At 36.0% G+C, this 22,695-nt stretch overlaps 1 protein-coding gene across 1 annotated transcript in view; it reads right to left on the reverse strand.

Annotated features, from left to right (window-relative positions):
• Window positions 1-7,771: 7,771 nt before the first annotated feature.
• Window positions 7,772-22,695, reverse strand: part of CTNNA2 (catenin alpha 2) — a 524,185-nt gene continuing 509,261 nt past the window's right edge. The window contains exon 19 of the mRNA XM_061992337.1: window positions 7,772-8,059. Coding sequence (XP_061848321.1) covers window positions 7,772-8,059 — 288 coding nt within the window. The remainder of the gene's footprint in view (window positions 8,060-22,695) is intronic.

Below are 22,695 nucleotides of genomic sequence, written 5' to 3' on the forward strand. Positions count from 1 at the left end.
TGTTTTCACTGATGAAATGTGTTAACAAGTTAATACAGATTACTGACTTATATCTGAGTATCTGTGTGGGTGTAGTCTTAGATTAATACTTGACGCTCTGTTTTGTTTTTCTTACCATCAACCTGATTATTGGGGTGAAGTGGGAGTTTCCATCATCTGCTTCTCATTCAGGAGACACAGCAGCCATGGTGGTTTGGGATTTTTTTAATGTGAGAATTCATATAAAACCTTTGCAAACTTTTTATTTTTTTTTTTTTTAACTTATATTTTCTTTTTGAATATACAGAAAAATACATTTTCCCCGAGTGTGGATCACAGACTGGGTGATGGTGTGCATGCTACAGCCCAGGTCTCTGCATACCTTGTCCTGACCCTGCATGGCCACACACCAGCTAAAGGAGTCAAAGCTGTTCATGTCTATATTGAACAAACCCTAAATTCCTATAGACAATTCTTGTGGTGAAGATGCTGGTACCTGTTCTGTGGATTCATGATATTTACACAGAGTCAAATGGGAAACATTGCATCTGTCTGGGTAAGTATGATGTGCTCGTCTGACTGCTGATATCGCCATGAGAAGTCCTCAGGACAATGAAAAGGTATGGAGAGAGACATTGAAGATTGATTGAAACCTTGTGTTTCCTACATTCTTCCTTCAGCTTCATTAAATTTTAAACCATAAAGCTTCCAAACACCTTTACTTCTCTTTAAAATTTAACATCACATGAGATACATCTAAATAAATATTTCTCTAAAGTTATTTTGTCCTTTTTCTTCAGCTGTTTCCAAGGAAATAGTCATTTCTAACATGACCCTGACAGAATTTTAAGATTTCTATACCTGTCAATTTCTTATTCTATCTCAGGATTTAGTTTTTGAGGCTTAATTCCAGAGTGTCTTTTCAGAGATGGTAGTGTCAATTTTTCTTTCTCCTTTTCCTCCCAAAGATAATTTAAAGTTTACAAGGTACAAAGTATAATGACTTTCACACCAACACTGTCATACAGATATGGAATACAATCCCCTTCTCATGACTCTCTTTGAAGTAATTAGAAAAATGTTTGCTTTAATTGTGCAAAACTCCAATACCAGCCCTGAAATGTCAGTAGTTAAAACAGTTATCCAAGTCTCCTTTAATCATAAGACTTTGCACTGTTGCAGTCCTTTAGATAACTCTCCCATCCATGCCACTTGTATTTACACTTATGCTATAGCTTGTTCATGCTGAAGTGATGAAAGACTTTCTATAAACCAATAGGTAGAAACAGATCAATCAAAGCATAACATAAAGAGACAAAGACAGAAAGCAACCAGTGGGGTCTTATCAAATACAGTTTTTGTGAGTAAAGAAAATACCTATAATTTAAGAACTTGTATCACTCCTTCTTCCTCCCATAGACATTTCTCTCATATTGCACACATGCAAAATAAGCACTGAGTTGCAAGGATTGCTTTGTTTAAACTGCTCTCAGTTAAAGAGAGCAGGGAATGCTTAGTTTAAACTGCTCTCAGTTAAAGGAATCTCTCACAGTGTGTGAGATCCAGCTAATGTGATTTTTGAGGTATCATTAATAGTGAAGGTCATAAATGTCTCCCCCTGCCCTCTCAACATACACAATTGTGTGATCATTCAAACAATCACAGACCAGGGCACTAGGGAAAACCAGAGGAGCTTTTCTTCACAAGGTGAATAAATGACTGTGTTGAAATACCACACAGCTTCTCCAATCTCTCAGCTGTGCACACTGCAGATTTAAAACCCTGTCGTAAGGGACAAATGAAACTAAGAGGCACGTAGGCTTCACATAGCTCTTTGACAAAGTCTGGTGATCTTAATTTATTCCTAATTATGATCTAAATAATGGATCTTCCTTATGGTCTCAGTTGTAGACCAAGGCCTAATTAATAATGAAAATTGTATATGACAACTACCAGTGTCTGTGTCAGCTTCCCCAGGTTCCAGACAGTGGACTGCCTAACTCTGAGTAATGCTGGGCAGTGATGCTGCTGGTAAGCTAATGAATACAAGGAGCCTATGGTTTCACTGAAATAGACTTGACTTCCACATAGCCAAAAATCCTCCAAAGCCCACCCCAAAAAACCCACACCACACATATCTATTGACATATATATATATATGAATATATGTATTTGAAAAGTCAAGCAATGGGATCTTCAGAGATTCCATACAGAAGGTCTAGTGATATCCTTGTGATATTCTAGCTACATAAAAGCAACACCTGCTTCCTGGGCAGCACACATCTAATTGGTGTATTTTCAGCCATCTAAATGTCTGTGTATCCCAGGAAGATTTATGTGTGCATATATGCACACACACAAAGTGTACATAAATAAAAACAGATACGGTTAAAGTAAAATCATCAAATAGATTAAGAGAAACTAAGGGAGTTTTTCTCATTTCTCCTCCTGTTAGCAGCCAAATCTATGGTTCAGGGAGGAGACAGATCCATTAAGACAATTTAATATGATCTGGTAATGCAGGCAAACGAACCTTCTTTTTATAATCTCTGCATGGAATGTTTCAAAATGAGAGTAATAGATTGAATACATCTTTCTAGCAAAGTCATTACCTTTGAATATTCTAGGAGGCTTTGGAAACATTATTTCTCTTTCTTCTTCATATTTAATTTTTAGTGAGCTCAGACAAAGCAGATAAGTAAAAACATTTCCCATTCTGCAAAGATACATCTCTTTTCAAGTCTATTATTATGCAGGAATTACCAGACAACTCTGAACTTTGAAATTTTACCCAAAGGGAGAGGCTAATATTGGGCAGCAGTTACTCACCTACAACACCTCACCTAACATTATCAAAAGAAGGAAACACTGCTCAAGTAATTAAATATTTATTCCTTTAAAGGTATAACTAGAGCACAAAAATACATTTCTGCCTCCCACGGCTTTTATCAAGCTGTCAAGTTCTCCATAGCTGGATGTTAACTGAGTCATAAAGGGAAAAATATCGAAAGCAGGAGAAATGTGTGAACTCTTGCCTGAGGATGCACTTGGTCCTTCAGTGAGAAGCCAGAAAAATACTTGAGACTATTCTTGATCTCTGCAGGTGCAAGTCAGCAGCAAGTTCAGTATCTGCTAAACTTCCAAAGAAATATTTGAATTCACTGCTAAGATGGCATGGGATATTCTGTCCTTGGACACAGCTTCAGCTGTGACCTTACTCTACTGATGAGAAGTTTTTCTGTTCCAGTTTCTCTTTCTATTCCAGCTTCCTTCCTTCTCCACACACATGTTCATCCTCTGCCTTGCAAAAATAACTCAATAACCAAGTCTGATCTGAAAGGTTGCTTGAAGACATATTTAGAAATAGAGTGAAAGGAGATACATTGCCTTATTTCCATTATAAGCCTTTAATTTAGATTCATACTAAGGGGTTCATTAAAAAAACACAACAAACCAACCCTCACTTGGTTTTTGTTTGAAAATCCCATTGAAACTTACATTTTATATGCAGAAATGTCATTTTAAGCCTATAAATACACATCCTTTTTATTAAAGTCGAGTTTCATAGAGATAGGAAACTTGTTTTGGCCAGCTTTCATTTGGCCATGTAAGACATTGTGCTAAATATAAAATAACGCCCCCAGTATTTTTGTCTTTGTGGATTATTTCCCACTGTTTCCACACCTTGGTCCACCTCTTTTTAAAATGTAAAATAACTGAACTATTGATCGGCACTTCATACTCTAAGGACACAGTCACATGAAAATTCCGGATCAAAGCAAATCTGTGCTGAGCTTTATCCCCTGCTTCCTTATTATCAAAGCATTTGTCCAATTTTAAGCATATGAATACTATCATTTATATGCAGGCAAGCACTTAAAACTCATGTATATAAGTTTAGTGATGTAATTGAGACCACTAGGTATTAAGGATAAGAAAGTACTATGTATGAGTAATGTGCTAAGTTATTTTACTACACTCAAGTTTCATTTCTATTCCTTTGCAGTAACATGGCTTGCTCAGTATCTCCATGACATATTTAGCTCTTCTAACTCTTCTCACTTTCAAATTCCTAATTCAATAAATAACTCAATAAGGAATCTTAGTCACATTCTTTTGCAAGTTATCTAAAAGTTCTCAGGTTGTTTTGTCTGACTTCTAAATTCAGAAACTGGCTGCTGTTCTTACTGAAGAACTATATCAAACTGAAATATTCTGCTAGCCTCTTTTCCATATTTTATTGACAGGAAGCAAGCCAAAAATCCTTTCTCTAAGCCTTTTCTTCATAGGCACAAATCAAAAAAAGCAGCCATTCCTGGAAGAAGCATATAACTCACTCTTGTAACTTGGGCTTCCAGTTGCTCATGCAGAAGAAACGATTCCTGGCCTGTGAATAACACAAAGTGTGACCATAGCACTGAAGACTCAAGACAGAAACTGCTCCTAGCTCAGTCTCATCTCCATGCTGATCTTCAAACCTGTCATTTGCTGAAAGCAAATCACAGAATCATAGAATGGTAGGGTTGAAAGGGACCTTTAGAGATCATCTAGTCCAACCCCCCTGCAGAAGCAGGTTCACCTAGATCAGGTCGCATAATGATTATTTAAAAGTAACTAAGTTCTGCCATCAAGAAATACATAGCTGAACTTTATAGAAACAGCAATATAATTGCTTATCTTGCATTGTAAGTGGAATTTGGAGAGAAAATTTTCAAGGTGGTAACATATTTAGGAATATGTATGTTACCTCTACATTTGACTTTTGAACCTAGACGACAGTCATGAGAAATGTGGCTTTGTGATTGAAGGCTGTGAAGGCCCAGCAGTTCTTTGTTACACTATGCTGGAGCTCTGAGTTTCCTTACCTCAGGGGAGGATTGGCTGTGGCAAATATTCCCAAATCCACACACATTATTTTATGCCTACATATTATATTAGAATTAAAGGGCTTCTAGATCTTCAAAATCTGCAAGATTTTAAAATGACAAGTCTGTGGGGTGTACTTTTGGTGTAGTCAATGGAATTTTTATCATTGTGGGAACTGTAACATTGTGAAAATTAATTCCAGAGTTTAAGAAAAAAATATTTTCCTAAAATATTGAATTTCCTGTTTGATATTTCCTTGTGTCACCCCTAAGCTTTGATTTATAATTACTTATTCCTTATTTAATGATCTCATAGACTCACTATTGATGACCCTGAAGAAACTAAAGACTCTTACCTTATTATTCCATCCTTACACGAATCAGCCTTAGCAATGCTTCTTATGTCTCCATGTGCGTTTCCATTCTACACCATTTCTTCTTTCAGCTGAGTTGACAAAAACTCCATGAAGTCACATAGACACATCCTCGATGTAAAGCATCACCCAATATTTTCCATTAAACCCCTCCCCATTAATCTTAACATTCTGTTGACTTTACTACATAAGCTGAGCACTGAACTGGTATGTTTTGTGTTTTAGATCTTGTTTTCATGTGCATTGTTGTATCAACACTAATTGTTATCATCCTACCATAAAGAGACTTAGGAGTATTCAGACCCGTTCAAAGGCAAATAATCCATCCTGAAGTAGGACTCTTATTCATGTGAACTAAGTTGCCCAATACCAGTCTGAGTTTTACCTTCAGAGACTCTTATATTCCTAGAGCATTTTGCAGACATATTGATGGATCGGCTGATAATGGATTCCTTCTTTACAGTTTTCCTCTTTAGCCATGGAGCCTTAACCAGTGGAGACTCTTCATGTTCAGAGATCTTATTGTCTACATGCTTTCTTCTAAGCATCTTTAAGTACGAGATGCCTCTTGCATCTCTGTAAATTCATTTGTAAATATCCCAGTTACTTTCAAGCAGTCTATTGGTACCAGAAATCATCCCAGTCTATGTCAGACTACAGGCCATTAGAGGGAAAGCTCTTCAAGGACTTCCCCACACCTTCTAATGTATTTAGATCATATATACAGTCTCCAGTTCTGACTGGAGAAACTTTTTTTACGTGCTGCAACTAAACAAAGCAGAAATAGTAATTTCCTAAGAGCCCTCTGAGAGTACATTTCTTTATATAGAATGTGTAGGAAGGCAATAGAACAAAATTTGGTGCTTTGCTATTCTGAGGAATAATCAGTGTATCTGAGACAAGCATGCAAACATTTCTCACAAACTTTGTAAGAGTTATATATGTCACTTAGAGTATACCTCACTGTTTATCACAGTGTTTCAAATCCCTCATGAGGTCACAAATGTCCTTTTAAATTGGTAGTATTTAATTATATGAAACTTAAATTGATCATTGTTTTAATTTTATATATATCAAGACCATTTCATTAACAATAATACAATCTCTGTAGCTGAACTGTTGGGATTAAAAGAAAAAATAGCAGGCACTACATTTCTTTTCACAGTGGTCTTTATACAAGTAATTTCCAGAATAGGCTGCCCAGGAAGGTTGTGGAGTCTCCTTCCTTGGAGGTCTTCAAGACCTATCCGGACATGTTCCTATGCAGCCTGATCTAGGTGGACCTGCTTCTGCAGGGGCTTGGACTAGATGATCTCTAAACGTCCCTTCCAACCTCACCATTCTATGATTTTATTCAGTGTGGCACAATAGATGTTTTCCAAGGTTCTGAGATGCTAACCTTATAAACTTAATAAATTCAGCTACCTTTATGCTACTTCTGAGACGCTGTATTTAAACAAACAGTTTCATCCCACACTTGACAGATGTGTCTCATCTTAATCTGTCTCAGATTTAAACTGTTTTTCTCCCACTGACCATGTTTGGTTATCCTGGTTACAAAAAATGTGAAAATTAATCTAATGTTGTCTTTCCTTCACAAATAAGCAAACAAAAAAGGAAGCATGAGGCAAAATTAATCACTGTCCACATCGACTATGATTCAGGAGATAAATTTGCATTAAAAGAGATGAGTCATTGAGGATTCCAAGGTTAAATGAGTTTATTGAGTTAGTGGTTACAATGGTATGTCAGATACCTGTAATCCAAGCTACACCTACGTATTTGCCTCTAAATTCTCACACTGTTATTTTCCGTGTCTCTAAACATTCCACCACCAGGTCTTCTATTACTAATAATATAATAATAATCATAATATAAAAGGCAATGTCAATCACCATATTGTGCTTCATACTCCACCATAAGGAATTCAATTGGCAAAAGTAAACCTCTGGTCATATTAATGGGATTAATTGCAATGTGAGCAATCATAACACTACTGGAATATAAAGAACAAAAATGGTTTAAAAGAAGCATTTTTAAGATGAATTAGTTTGTATGTTTTAAAAATCCACATACTACGATGAAGATGACTTAAAAGTTATATCATTTAATTATTGGGCCACACATTTAAGCATATTGGCTAGTACATTTTTGCACTGGAACAGAAGCAATACAAGCTTTATGGTCTACCATTACAATTCCATTTTTTTTTAATTCACTTAATATACCTGCCAACCTAATGTTTCTTGCATGCATAAAAATTTCTGGGTTTAGATTTGAATCTATTAGTTAACCCACATATACCCCTGCGATGCAAATTCTTTGGCCAATTTTATGCTATAGTTCAGTTTAAAAAGGAAGCCTGGAGTAAGTCCATTTAACATCAGGAGAGAGTGTCCTAAATTTTGGCATTGCAGAAAGTTAATTACTTCAATAGAGTCTCAGATTGCATGCAAATTGACACTGCTTCCCCCCACCCCATGCCAGACGCATACAAGTCAGCAGGTATGCATACAAAAAGAATATAAAACCCTCCTGGTAAAGCTTAGTGATTTAGAATGAATCCATAGCTTTAAATTCACTTAAGGCCTGTACAGGGGAAATATGTTTCTTCTGGGACCCTCTTCTCACTCTTGTCTGATATTCTTCTGGTTTTTCTCTCTTTACTAGTGGTTTCTTCTCAGGGGCCTTCATCTTCCAAGATACAACCGGAGAGTTCACTGCAGCAGTACCATAGACCTTCTGATACTTAGTAGAAGCCACATATGATGCTTTCACTGTAAGGACCACAGCGTTCATCAGATTTTTAGCTGCCTGGATGAGAGAAGTGGCACTGTCCAGCTACAAATAGAAAAGAAAATGAAATACAGCATGGTTACTCCATGGTTGGATCACTGGACCGTTTCCTGACTGAAGTCTGGATAGCCTCAGACTTCATTAAAGATGAGACAAATCCTTTCCCTCATGATTAATCAAGTGGCTAGTAGTAACAAGCACCAGCATCGAACTGTAAAGGTAAGACTGTGATACCTCACATTAGATATTTTAATAATGCAACAGAAAAGTTGTGTTGGCTGAGTTATTTTATTTTTTTCTTTTCCTAATGGTAAGTTACCTCTTTTTAAAAACAAAACAAAACCAAAACCAAACACACTCTGACTTCTCACTTTAAACTTTAAGAATCATTTCTACATGTCAAAACCCACAAAACAGGTCAACAGGAATTTTTCAAAGCATTCAGGGTTGTTCTAATTACTCCTATTAAGCCCAGGATAACAACTCCAAAGAGGTGAGTGCTAAGTTTGTTAGAGAATTCCATTTGAAAAGATGAAAGGAGATTTTGAAACCCCTAAAGAAATAAAAAAAATGAAACAGTTAACTGCAGGCTTTTGTAGCTACTGTAATATCTGAGCTGCTTATGCTCACAAAGAATCTTACTTTACAATTTACAAGCTTTTCGATACATATACCCTTGTGTTTCTCCCATGCATGAGCCTGCCTGTGTTTCCTGGGTCTTCTGCATGTTAGAGACCTTAAGAACTTGAGCCTCAAACCATTGGGACTTCCAGTCATCAAGCTTCCATCATACACTGAAAGCAAGTATATCCCCCTGGCCAAATTTTTCAAAAGCATTTAACTAGATAATGGGGCCTTGCAAAGCAATGGCTCAGTGTTCCAAAATGTAAATGAGGCACTTGGCAAATCCAACCACACATCCTCAAATTAGCAGGTGCTAAAAATATGTTCTCCTGTACTTATATAGCAACCCAGGTTTACTATTTAAAATGTTCAATTATCCCTTTCCCAAAATACTGAAAAATCAGGGCATACTGTTTATGAGAAAGACTTTCAGTTCTACCATGGAAGCTGCCCCTAATTTTAAAAAGTCTTTCCACCCCTCTTGCTCAGTAAGTTCTTAGCTATTTGTAGTTATTACAAAAAGACTCTCTCTTTCTCTCCAAATCTTTCCTGCTCCATATTTTGGGAGTATTATGATTCTTTAACACAAATTCTAAGCAAGATAATCACGATAAATACTCAAAAGGGAATAACAAAAACCATATGATACTTCACCTCAAGTATTTTGAATCATTAACAGAAGAATTGTTCCGGAGAAACCTCTTTCTGAAGCGTCAGTGATTGATGTGAACGAGAGTAGGTGTTACAGAAAGCCTGTGTCTGGAACCACATAATCCATAGACTTACCCATTTTTATTTCCTCAGCTGTGGTCTTATATTCAATATGATTCATTAAACATGTAAACAGCTGCATACAGTGAGGTGAACAACAAAACCCCATTTTAATGATCTCCACGTACTTGGTGCCGTTCCCTGAAATGCACAGTTAATTTCCTGCCCCCAGTAAATATTTTTCCTCAGGACTAATTTGTATTTTCTCTCAGTAAAAGAAACTAAGTTAAAAGATGGAAAATTACATTATATGGCAGAAACATGACTGTTCAATAGGGAGTAATGAAATATAATTCAGTACAGTGTTATTCTATAACCACACTACTGCATGATTTATAAAGCAATCTGTATGTTTGTTGGTAAATAACAGATCATACTCTATTAAATTAGGATATTCTAATTTACTGCAGAGATCTACAATCAAGCATTATTCATTGTTAAATGATTCTTTTTGAAACACTGGTGGATTGATATTGAATATAAAGTGATACCGTCAAACAGTATTTACTTCATAATCAATGTGGATAAAGTGACTGGATTAGGCCTCTATGGCACATTCCTGAATGAGTTCTATTTGCTGAGGGTTTCTAATAGCCTCACATTTTCCAGTGTTTCTTTATGAAAGGAGCTCTGGTAGGTGTTTTACATGGGGCATATATTAAAGAACAGAATGATTAAAGGAAGCATTTTGAAATGAGGTGGCACCTAAATTAGATGCTTAAAACCATACAAAGGATGCAATCTATGTCTTTAAACAGATTAGTAATTTTATGGAGTATAAGGACAAGGGTGTGCAGAAGCATGTACTTCTGCAAGAAGCATGTAATTCTGCAGTGTGGATTGCAATGATGTCTGTGAGAAAACCACGTTACATCTGGTTTTAATTTTAATTATCTCTAGTTTCAATCTGCTGTTATAGCAGATAAGAGCTCCCTGTTTTCATCATTATTAATCACACTTTAACACGCAGATACTTGGTCCTTGCCCTTAATACCCATTCGTATTGCAAAATGCTTTCAGGTCTTGAAATCAGAAAAGAGACATAAAACCTCCATAATAGCATTAGGCTATGAGTGTTCTCCAAAATCTGCTGGTAGCCATCCCATGTACCCAATTTGGCTACCTAAGCATTTCCAGTGATTTTCTTATTGCCTCCAGCTCCTTGCTTGCATTATGGCTCAGTAAAGAAGAATTAAACTGAACGAATACAATTCCAATTAACTTTTAGATCTTACTACACCACTGTGTTACTCTAGTTTTAAGCTGTGCTTTGTAATCAGCAGAGCTACAGTGGCATAAAGCTGGAACGAGGCAGCAGTGAATCAAGCCCTTAGTGTGTTAATTCCTTATGAAATCTGGGCACAGAAATGTATGCACTTTTCCAAACAGATAATGTTAATAATAAAAAAAACACATAAGAAGGAAAATTAACATTTCAAATAAAAGTACCACTAGGAAATTATTGCACAGTACATAAGGCAAACTTGAGTCCCTAGAAATGGTTAGGGAATTAGGATTATAACAATAGCTTTCTATGCTAACAGCTAAAGGAGCCTTCGACTTGCTACACAAAGTAATAGTGTTCTGCTACTTAGATGTCTTTGCAAGTATGTTTGCCTCCATTTAGGGGAAAAAAACCTCCTTAAACATAAGAGATAAATCTAGGTTATTGGCCCATAAAACTCCAAGAACAGAGAACATTGAGAAAAATTCAAAATTCATACAGATCCTGAGAATGACAGCACTGGAGCTGGCCACTTACCCAGGTCAAAACTGCCATCTATCCAGGGAAGGTATAAATCATTCAGAAAAAACCCTACAGATTTTGCTACAAGCTGAATTTGCAATTAGTGAATGCAAGGGTAGAACAGTGGAGAAGCAGAGCCTATTATCTGCCAAGAAGATAATTTCAGGGTTGTGGTTTTTTTCCCCCCCAAAAAAATCCTTAAGGCTTTGACGAGTTTTTGATCTGCTTATAAGTTGTGCTCCATTTTTCCTGTGCTACATGCAGAATTTTCCAGAATCTCGTGACAATCAAGATTTCTTGTTTCCTTTACATATACATGTAATCTAAATAAAATAACCAGCAATTATACCACCAAAATAGCTGAAGAATCAGAAGACAATAATGCTGGAATTTTTTCTCCATAACAGAAAAGCACAAAGAGATGTTCTCCCTGTATTGTCACATCACTGTTATGGGGAAGAACTAAACCACTTATATATGTGGTCTCGTGGCCAAGAAGGCCAACGACATCAAGGTCAAGGGAGGTTCTTCTCCCCCTCTGCTCTGCTCTGGTGAGGCCTCATCTGGAGTCCTGTGTCCAGTTCTGGGCTCCCCAGCTCAAGGACAGGTAACTGCTCGAGAGAGTCCAGTGCAGGGCCACCAAGATGATCAGGTAACTGGAATATCTTTCTTATGACAAGGCTGTAGGATCTGGGACTGTTCAGCTTGGAGGAGACTGAGGGGAGACCTCATTAAGACTTACAGATATTTAAAAGCTGTATGTAATGAGGATGGAGCAGCTCTTTTTTTCTGTAGTGTCCAGTGATAGGACTACAGGTAATGGACAAAAGCTAGAAGACAAAATGTTCCGCTTAAGGAAAACAATTCTTTACTGGAAGAGTGAGGGAGCCCTGGCACAAGCTGCCCAGGGAAGGTGTGAAGGCTCCTTCTTGAGAGATTTTCAAAGCCCATCTGGACACGTTCCTGTGTGACCTGATCTAGGTGGGACCTGCTTCTGCAGGGGGGGCTGGACTAGATGATCTCTAAAGGTTCCTTCCAACCCCTACCATTCTGTGACTCTGTGATTTGTCACAGAGAAAATTTAATTTCCAGAGAAATCTCTATATTTATTATCAGAAACTTATCCCAGAAGGTAAGCAAAAGAGAGAAAAAAAAAATCTGCTTTTCCAGTCAGTAAGAATATAATACAGGTAGTTTTAAAAGAGATGGTTGTTTAATAATGTTCTATATCATTATTATTGGTTTTAACAAACCTTGAAGAGTGGAAGATATCAAAAGAATTGTAAGTAGTGAGTGGTCTGAATACATTTGAGTAGCACAAATAGAATGACCTGTGAAATTCTAGGCCAGTACAGCTGACAGCAGTCCCAAATCAAATAATGCAGTATCTATGACAGACTCCATAAATAAATACAGCTGATGGTAAACAAATGGTTTTGTGGGTAAAAATATTTTCAAAGTAACCTACATCATATTTTGATGTGATTAAACTTTGGATTGCTTAAAATAATACTGCTGATACAGTTGGACCTTTGAAAGGTGTTTTGCTTGCTACTACATGAAAGTTTGATTGAAAACTCAACCGAAGCAAAATCAACAACGCACATATAGAATGATTCCAAATTCTCTAAGAGTTGAATTGCCAAAAGTATGTATACACAAAAAAAATCAATGCTACACAGTGACTTTTGCAGTGGGCTCTTGGAGAAACCACTTGTCAGTTTATATATACATTAATAATTGTCAAAAACTCAGATAACAGTCACTTAACTGATGATATTTGCAGATAACAAATGGGAAAGTGGTAAGTTCTACAGATGGCAAGTGACTGATATCCAATAAGCTGGTAAAAGTCAGAAATGTAGATTTCAGTTTGGCCAACTTCATAACAGATGGTACATACTTATACAATAAAGAACTTTGTCCTATGCAGGATCCTAAGAAATCACTCCCTGAGCAGACAAAAAGGAGAACACAGCTCAAAGAAGTTAAATTATCATATTTAGCTTATTATCTGTCCACATTTATTAAATACTGATTCCTCAATGCAAGATCAACACTGAGGACCTGGAAAGAATTGAAAGAACCTCAATAACAAAAAAATATCTTTTATAGAGAAGATTCAGGCAGCTCTGTTTCTTTTCTTTAATAAAGTGCATGATTAAAAAATTACTTGATCAAAATCAGCAAGAACGTAGTAACATAAAGCTGATAATATTTCAACAGATTAGACAAAGATATAACAGATCTTAATGGCTGAAAGGTGAAGAAGGTTGTTTTAGCTATTAATTAGCTGAAAAAAAATTTAGCAGTGATATTAATTAAGCACAAGAACTCATGAAAGATGGTGATTCTATCTCTAGAAATTGTGAAATCAATATTGGATGCCTTTGCTTAATATGTACACTCCAAGCATAACTATTGGACATTTTTAATGCACATTAATTCAGGGAGCTTATGCATCAGTCATGCAGGAAGACAGCACAGATGATAACAAAAGCCTGTCTTAACCTTGAAATGTATGAATGCATAAATTTCGTGTTGGTAATTACTGAAAAATAGAGATAAGTCTGGTTTATTTTGTATAGATTTGGGAGGGCAAATGTCATGTATTTGATATGTTGAAGAAGGACCTCTAACCTTTTGAATAGTCTTGGATAAGAGTTGGTTTGTATGCCCTTAGTAGGTAATTTAGATACTTCCAGACCCTTGAGGCTATCACAAATTCTGGGTGCATTTCCTGCTTCTCCTGCTTTTCAAAGCAAGTTCATACCTTCATGGACAGGTGCAGTTGCTGTTATCACAAACCAGAAGTCAATTAACAGCCTCTAGAGCAACTAAGGTTACACGGAACTATTATGAATCTGGCCAGTGAATCAGGACTATTATTTTGACAGACTACATTCTTATGCAGCAGAACATTTTCCTCCCAGCTGTGCTTAATAGTAAATCCAGTCCTGCATATGTATGTAAGATATATGTAAGAAAAATATCTTATTCATAATACTTATGTCTTACATTTCTCCGGCACATTTCCTGCATAAAACACAATACTATCAGTGACAGTCAATGCAAGAATGGCTATTTGCTATTCAGATGCACTCATCCCTATGGTGGGAGACATCTGCTATTTGTCAGCACTACTATGCAGTGGCTGAAGACATATTTCAGTCAGTCACTTGAAAATGCACATAAGGTTTTTGCTAGATATGGATCCATTGTGAGAAAACTATCCTACATATTTGAAATTCTGTAACAAACAAGATGTAATTATCTGAAACACAAGTGTGTTAGAAAGGGCTCTGTGGCTACATAGAGAAAATACTATTGCACTCCTCTTTTCCTAGATATTTATTTTCACGTTTGCTTGCAATTAACTATTGAATCTTTAATTCATTCTGGAGGTAGCTGTGTTTTATAGGTGGCCAATCCACTGAATAACTGTCCTGTCTGCATGTTTTTTTTTAATTACAGCTAAGAAACCCATAGGGATTCCCAAGTCCATCTGGCTGTATTTAACAAAGGCTGCCATCTCTTAGGACATCAGAAAGCACACAAGTATACCAAGAACCACGGGTATCTTCAGTCTTCTATGGACTATTGCCATTTTAAACCACTTGTTTAATTTACTAGGTCAGCAGGTTACCAACTGCTTTATGCCAGTTTGAAAAAGCATAAGAATATAAAAATACAGTAGTGGCATTCCCAATAAAAGATAATACACATAATACAAAAAAATGTGGAGAGATGCATTCATACAGTTGATTTACTTATTCAGGCTATTTTAAAAGAGAAAGGATAAAAGATAAAATGATATCCTAATTGATTTGCTTTGAGGTGAATATTTAATATGGAACTAAAACCATTTATAGATATAATCGTAAAACACAATTCAACACTGGATATCACTAAAATTGGGAGGGGCTATATTTCATACACTAACGTAGGAAGTTTGAAGAGACCTGAAGAAGCAATGTAAGTTTATTATAAAATAAGAATACTAAACTTATAAAGTTAAGGAATACCACCTAAATGCCCTCAAACATATCCAACAGTCCCACAAAAGCTCTTTTAATTTGATTGTAGGACATAAAATCTTCATCTCTGAAACATCAGAAGCCTTGCACATATTTTGTTTCTCTGTAAGCATCTGAAAGAGTAAGCTATACACCAATTCAGGAATGCTCAGATAGTGGGGACAGTGCTTAAATTTCATAGTGGGTGCCAGAAAGCTTAGCAATATTTCTTATTTTGAGGAAAAATGTATGTTGGCTTTCTCAGGTGAGAGACAGAAATATGGACTTCAGCATCATGATCATCTGCCTATTTACTTCACTTTGACATTGTGGCTGGAGTTTGAGGATCACAGCTCAGGGATGAGAGTTAATATGAGTTTCAGGCAGGACTCAGACACTTATTATCTTTTACTTTAGTACATCTAGTTTTACATAAGATTTGTTGTACTTTTGGAAACCAATAAAAGACTTTCTGATTTAGATGTTACCATAAAATCATTTTGGTTAGAAAAGACCTTGAAGATCATCAAATCCAACCACTCAAAATGTCATTTTTAGATCAATGGCTGATTTTCCGTATTGTCAGGGTTTGTCTTTCTAATGAGGTAGCATGAAAGACAAAATTTTAACAACTGTAATAGTGAACTGAAAAAGAAGCCAATTGGAAACAAAATTAATGTTACTCAATTATACTTTTGTGAAATATAATTATTACTCATCTCTCTCCAACCTGACAGGTCTCAAAGGTGAAAAATGTATTTTGGAATTTCTGATAGATACTAAAGTTTTTCTATTCATCAACTTTAATTACAATCAATACGTTATTAATCCAATAAGACATTTCTGCTAGAGCACAACATTTACATTTCTTCTTTGGTCCATACCAAACCTAATGTAGGTTATTTCCTCAATATATAATAAATATATTGTTGCATTCTTAGATTCTTGTCAGAATATTTTGATCCATAATGAGATTGTTTATTCTGAAGAAAAGAGGCTGAGGGGAGACTTTCTCATTCTCTGCAACTCCCTGACTGGAGGTTGTGGCCTAGGTCAGACTCTGCTCCCAAGGTACAAGTGACAGGACAAGAGGAAATGGCCTCAAGTTGAATCAGGGGAGGTTTAGACTGGAGATTGGGAACACTTTCTTCCCTCAAAGGGTAGTGAAGCCTTGGCACAGGCTGCCCAGAGAAGTGGTGGAGTCCTAGTGCCTAGTAAGATTCCACAGCTGTGTAGCTGTGGGGCTGGGGGCCATGGGTTAGTGCTGGTCACAGTAGTGTTGGTGCAACAATTAGACTCAATGAGCTTAAAGGTCTTTTCCTACATACACAACTGTATTCTATGATTCTATAATAAAATGTTTCTCAGAACCAGTTCTTTTACTTGCCAGTGCACAGCAAGAAAAAAGATGCATAAACAGTACCAATTTCCTATCATACACCAGAAACAGTGTAAGGACAAGCAAACTTATATAGCATTAAATTTTTTAAAACAAACTTGCTTTATCAGTAATTTTCATGCTACAACACTGCCTCAAAACTTTCAGAATGTGTTACTAAACTAGGATATTTCACATCAGCCTGAATGCTCAAACGCCTGAAACAATCTCACAGACCAAAGAAGAAATCCTCAGACAGCAAAGCCAAAGGAGTTTTCTAGATGGGAAAAGGATTTCACTCCACAACTTTGCCAGTACTATGTTTGCACATACTACAAATTTTCTTTGCAAAGTTTGAATGTAGAGGAAGAAACACTTTCTACATCAACCTAGAATTGACAAACATTGGAATATCTCTTCTACCATGATGATTTGAGGATTTTTTTTTCTTCTAAATTGGCCTCATTTTGCATAGAACTAACATCTGGAGGATGACGCCTATTATGGGATGTCATGATCGTCTAATGGCCATCAAAGATGCATTACTAATTCTATCAAAATTAGCACAACTGCGTTGACAACTATAAACTCATTCTGCCTCATGGAATGTTTTGATTTGAATTTTTGGATGATTTACAGGCAAAGGATTTTCAGAGGTATGATTGGAGTATACGCTCCTACCTAATCTTCAAGGAAGAGATAAAATGTCTCCAACAGAGGATGAAGGAAGATGACAGGATAGGCTAACTCAAACTAAAAGACATTTTGATATTGCCAGGAGGGTTACTGAAGAACATGAGAGTAAAAAGTCTGTCAGAGCTCAGTATGAGGCCTAATAAAAAAGTCATTCATGCAAAATTTTGTGCAGGTGGTCTGTGTATTGCCAGGACTGTGTATAATATTTTATACAGGCATTAATTTGCTAGAAACTACACAAGATATGTCACAATCTGAACCTGATGCCACAGACAGAAAAATACAGACAGGACTGTCAAAAGTATCTCAGTACAAATTTCCACTTTCATATCCAATTACAGTTAAATCTGAAACAGGAAAGATAGAATGTCTAAATAGTCTGTGATGCTGATCTCTCTCCTCGTGACTTGAGTTCTGAGTTGTATGTAATTTGAAGATAGATGGCAGTTTTAAAAGCCAAAAATAATCTAATGCTCTTTGAAATTGAGTTTTGGAAGCAAACCTTTTGTTCTTTATCAAGAGGATAGGTATAAGAACAAGAAAAGCATATCATTCTTACAGTCTTACCTGAAGGGAGTCCAAATCATGTCTGGTTGCCTGGAAATTGTGCTCTCAGTGATAAAACGCAGGAAACTTTGAATAAAAAAACCCAATAAAGAATAGAAACACTATATTCTTTACATGAGAATGTTTAATCTCCTGCTAATCCTCCCAATTTTGTCATAAAGAAAACAAAAAGGAAAGTACTATAATGCAGGACTTCAGACTGCAAAGTTGAGAAATGTGGTATTTTCCTAACTTCTTTTTTAATTTGTAAAAGTGGCAGAATGGTATCTGCATGCAAGTTATCTCCGTGTCTTCAACTGTGAGGATCCGTCACATTCTGAGGCAAATTTGCTCCATCAGTTAGCTTCATATCTCTAAAGTTACACTTGCCCAGGTCAGCACAGACACACTTTGAAGATAGCTGCTCTACAGGCATAGCTGGTTTGTCTCAGGAAACAATGCATCAGAGTCAAAAAGAATAAAACAAAATCCTCCTCTAGAATAGAAGATAGTACCAAGACAAATGTTCCTTACTTCCTAACATTTGCCTGCTTCTGTTCATGTATATTCTGTGTCTCAAATGCAGATAAAGGGCTTGATTGTTCAAGATACTGAATGCTTCTAAGCTGCTAAAAGGCTTTTATTTTCTTGGATTTGAGGGACCTTGCAGTGTTACTCAAATCAAACAGCAAAAGCATTTCTTTCTCTGATTCTCTGAGCACTTTCCAGGACTTTACAACAGTAAGAAATGAAATAAAGAAACAAAATCCACAGTAGTCTCCAAGACAGAGACCCATTTCAGCTCATCAGAAATGTCATTGTACTGACAAAGCTGGCTTACTGATATATGGCAAATCATTTTTAAATCAAATGCTAACATTTTACTCTAAATACATTATTCCCAATTAACTGTTCTATTTGTTTGGCCAAACCAAGCAATGATTAATAACATTCATCAAGTGTTCCTTACTAGGTTTTTACGTGGTCAATTACTGAATATACAATTTGTGAATGCATTTGTTCATTACATTTTAAACTTTAGTTATTGAAAAACAATAAATCAAGTAAAAATTACTGGAGATTGAAAATGAAACAGAACAAAACAGGTTTTTCGCAGTTCATGAGAAAGAATCAGCGAGATAACAACAAATTAAGAATAACTTGGAATGAGTAAAATCTTGCTCTGATTTGTAAAGGCTCATTTTTACTACTCACATTTTATTATGCAAATAATCACAAAGTCACAGAAAACTTTAGGATGAAAAGAACCTTTTGAGGTCACATCTAGTTCAAAACAAATTAAATTAGATGAGATTGTTCAGGTTTTTTCTCAAATTCTGCGTATGTCTAAGGCTGGATAGTCTCCCATATCTCTGGGCTAGACACCTCCACCTTGCACTTGCCTTTCACTACCCTTGAGGTAAATCTTTCTTTCCTTATCTCTAATTGGAATTACACATGGTAAAACTTGTGTTTGTTGTCCCTTTTCCTGACACTATGCACCTCTGACAAGTTTGGATTTGGCTATTCTAGATCCTCCCACTAGGTAGTTGTAAACAACATCTCCCCTTCGCCTTCTCTTCTGTAGACATGCAAATGTCTTTACAAGAGCAGTGTAGATGGTATTGGCAATTTCATTTTCACTGTTACAAGAACAAGTGTCTTATCCAAACAAAAAAAGTGAGTAACTGTAGAAGGGAGTAAAAAATATCACCAATTATTGATAAATGTTTGAGAGTACACTCAGGTTGGTTAAGTCCTGTACTACTCTATTGAGAAAAAGTTTGTGGTAGGAAATTCTAATTTACTTGATCTCTCTTTTCTTTTGTGATTCAGTACTTCAGATAGCATTTTCCCTGAACAACAAGTGCAGAAGTACTTATAGCCTCAATGATTCACATAATCCAAATGGTTTCTGTGCTTTCACCTCAGGACAATCTTCTCTACAGAAAGTAAAAAAAATAATCACCACATATTCCCTCTAATCCAGAATTTATGTAAAGGAGATAAAGATATAAACACTGTTGTTATTTAGAAGAACAGTGAAATATAAAAGCATTTGGACTGGCTTTTTTCTTAAAAAGCTCTTACCTAACAGGTATTGTATTTTAGTCATGATTATCTATAGAGTTGTCTGCAGTTACATGGCATCAGAAAAGTTGAGACTGAATGTCTTTTACTATTAGTCAGGATCTAAGAGCTGCTCATTGCTGGTGGCACAAGAAGCCCTAGAAGCACTTTTTCAGATATCTGTAATTGAACTATTTCTCTAGGAATGCAGGCAAGAAAAATAAGGCTGCTCATAAAAAACACTGAGACGATTTGTTTGGTGACCTAGGCAAGGTTTTCAGTTTCCATTACTAAAAATGAAGTCTTATCCTGAACTCATTCTACCTAATTCCAGTTGCTGGACCAAGGCATACTAGTCTTCTTTTGTGCTTGGTGGAGATCAGGAATCATGAAGCACTTGAGATCTTTCATGGGTTTATTTTCTATGGAGATATGTACGTCACCTTTTAAATTATATTTAGAGGTCCTAAATTATATTAGAATCCTAAAGACAGTACAATGGGCAGAGATGCTCAACATCTGAAAAAAAAAATCATCCTTGGATTTGACCCAGTAGTCCAAGATTATTTTTGAGACTTTGTTAATTCTTCTCTTTTGATCCCTCAAAATATCAAATGGGGAAAAATGCATACTACAAAACATAGAAATCTCTCCAATCTACAGAAACTAATGAGATTAGTGCCCCAAGAGATATACTTTATAGATAAATGCTACCTACAAAATAATGTAAGTATTTCTGTCCTTTCTCCAGCACCTAAGTCCACAGAAAGTTTATGATGCTTAGTAGATCTGAATATGTACCCTCAAAAGACTTCCAAAGTAACCCCCTGGCTCTGAATATGTCTGAATACATAGTTTAATTCACCTGTTCATGATTGTTATGAGACTTACTCTCATCTTACTCATGACTTGAGCCTTTCTTTGTTACTGCAAGATTTCTTTCTTACTTTTTCAAGCCATACTTCTTAATTACAGTGAATTCTTCCTCCTGTTTTGGGAGGGATTTTTTGTTTGGGTTTGGGTTTTTTTTGTTTTTATTTTAATTTGACTACTCAGAGTGGAAACTGGAATATGGATTGAAAGACAGAAAAATGCTGTTCTTGAAGGAGGATGCACCATTTGAAACTCAATATGATTCTATAGATCTTTTCTGCCTTGAGCATGGCTCTGTATTTCCATTTGCAGAAGGAAATTAATGACAATATTTGCTTCTGTTTTCAGTTTTATGAGAGTACAGCATCTTGTTTGCTCTGAGACCCTCAGATGGGGCTGATAAAAACCTACAGCATTTTGATTGAACAGAATCATGTTTAATGCTTTTGAGATGCAACTGTCCCAGAAACCCCAGAGACTCTGGGGAGTTTAAGTCAGTTTTCTCCAAGAACTATACTCAGTCCAAGTGCTATTGAGCATTTTTGTTGACAATTCAAATGAACTGAAGTCAAAGTTTAAAAGGACTGTAATTTAAATCAAGACAAAAGATTCCTCTAGAATGCTGTGCACCATCATTGTGACTTCTTTTGCCTAAATAACATGAAATCAAAAGTAATTCATTTTGAGTCAATGGTGTTATATCAGCCTAAAACTGCAGTAAGAGAGGGCAGGGTGACAAGCATCTATCTGCCAGCTGACATGGTTTGCGAACAGATGGTGAGTTTCACAGCTCTCCCTCAACTTCTCATATAGAAAGAGAAGGTAAGACCCAACCCACAAAGTTTTAATTCAAGTTGTAAGAGAAATCAGCCCAGCAAATACAGAGAAATTTGGGAATTTTACACAGCCATCTTAATTGTACTGAAAAAATGTTTGATCTCTTTTAATGATCTTACATCATTAGAGTATTGCTCAGCCCTTGCCAGTATAACTGAGGAACAAATCTGTGATTTAAATGCTGGTCTCCTTAAACATATAGGTTTAAATATACCTGTTACTGATTTTGCTTTCAGTCAGTAACACACAATGTGCTTGCAAACATCGAACATTTAAGAATTAACAATGTCTTATTGCAAAGTAACTTTCAATTTGCAAAACACTGCTGAACATTCAATTCATTTAAAATTAGTATATGTTGGAGGAAGTTGCTCAGAGATTTGCTTTAAAAGTTTTCATATTCTACACTAAATAAAATCAGCTGAAATTTAGCCCTTGCTATATTTTACTTTATGTACATATAAATAATATATATTTAAAACAAACACTGCAATTCACTAAATACACCTTTGAGCCAAAGCTGTAAAATACAGGAATTTGTGCACCTTTTAATCATAGCTGCCAGTAAAATAATTTAACAGGGGAATTAGCTCAGTAAATGTAAAATTAGGCTATTTATTATTCCAGTGTTAAGTTACTCAAGAAAACTGACATGGTAGAGCTGCATGGACAAAAATTATTAGATTTGGCACAGGTAGATTCTAGGTTAATTATCACAACAGTTTATGTCATTTTGAGTACCACTCCATCTACAAACTCCCCCCTATACATACACATGATACCTACTAATTACCTTATCTCACAAGATAAATTTAGACAGTAAATTTCACTGAATTTAAAGTAATCCATTGACAAATCTGTTCCACAATATTCCCTCAGTGTTGATCACAATCTCTAATTCACCATAATTGCTAAGTGATACCAATTTTTGTTTCCTGTTCCCAGTCTTTATACCCACTTTTTAAAACACTTTCCCTCTCTATGCCATCAAAACCCTTTCTTATCATTGAAGTGGGATTAGGGACACTGTGTACTTGGTCCTTATGTTTCACAAATTCCCTTCAAAAATAAAGTCTCCTGCATTATGCAAAGACAATTTCGTAAACTCATCAGCAAAGAATGT

This window comes from Colius striatus, chromosome 3 (assembly GCF_028858725.1).
Source record: "Colius striatus isolate bColStr4 chromosome 3, bColStr4.1.hap1, whole genome shotgun sequence".
NCBI classification, from domain to species: Eukaryota; Metazoa; Chordata; class Aves; order Coliiformes; family Coliidae; genus Colius; species Colius striatus.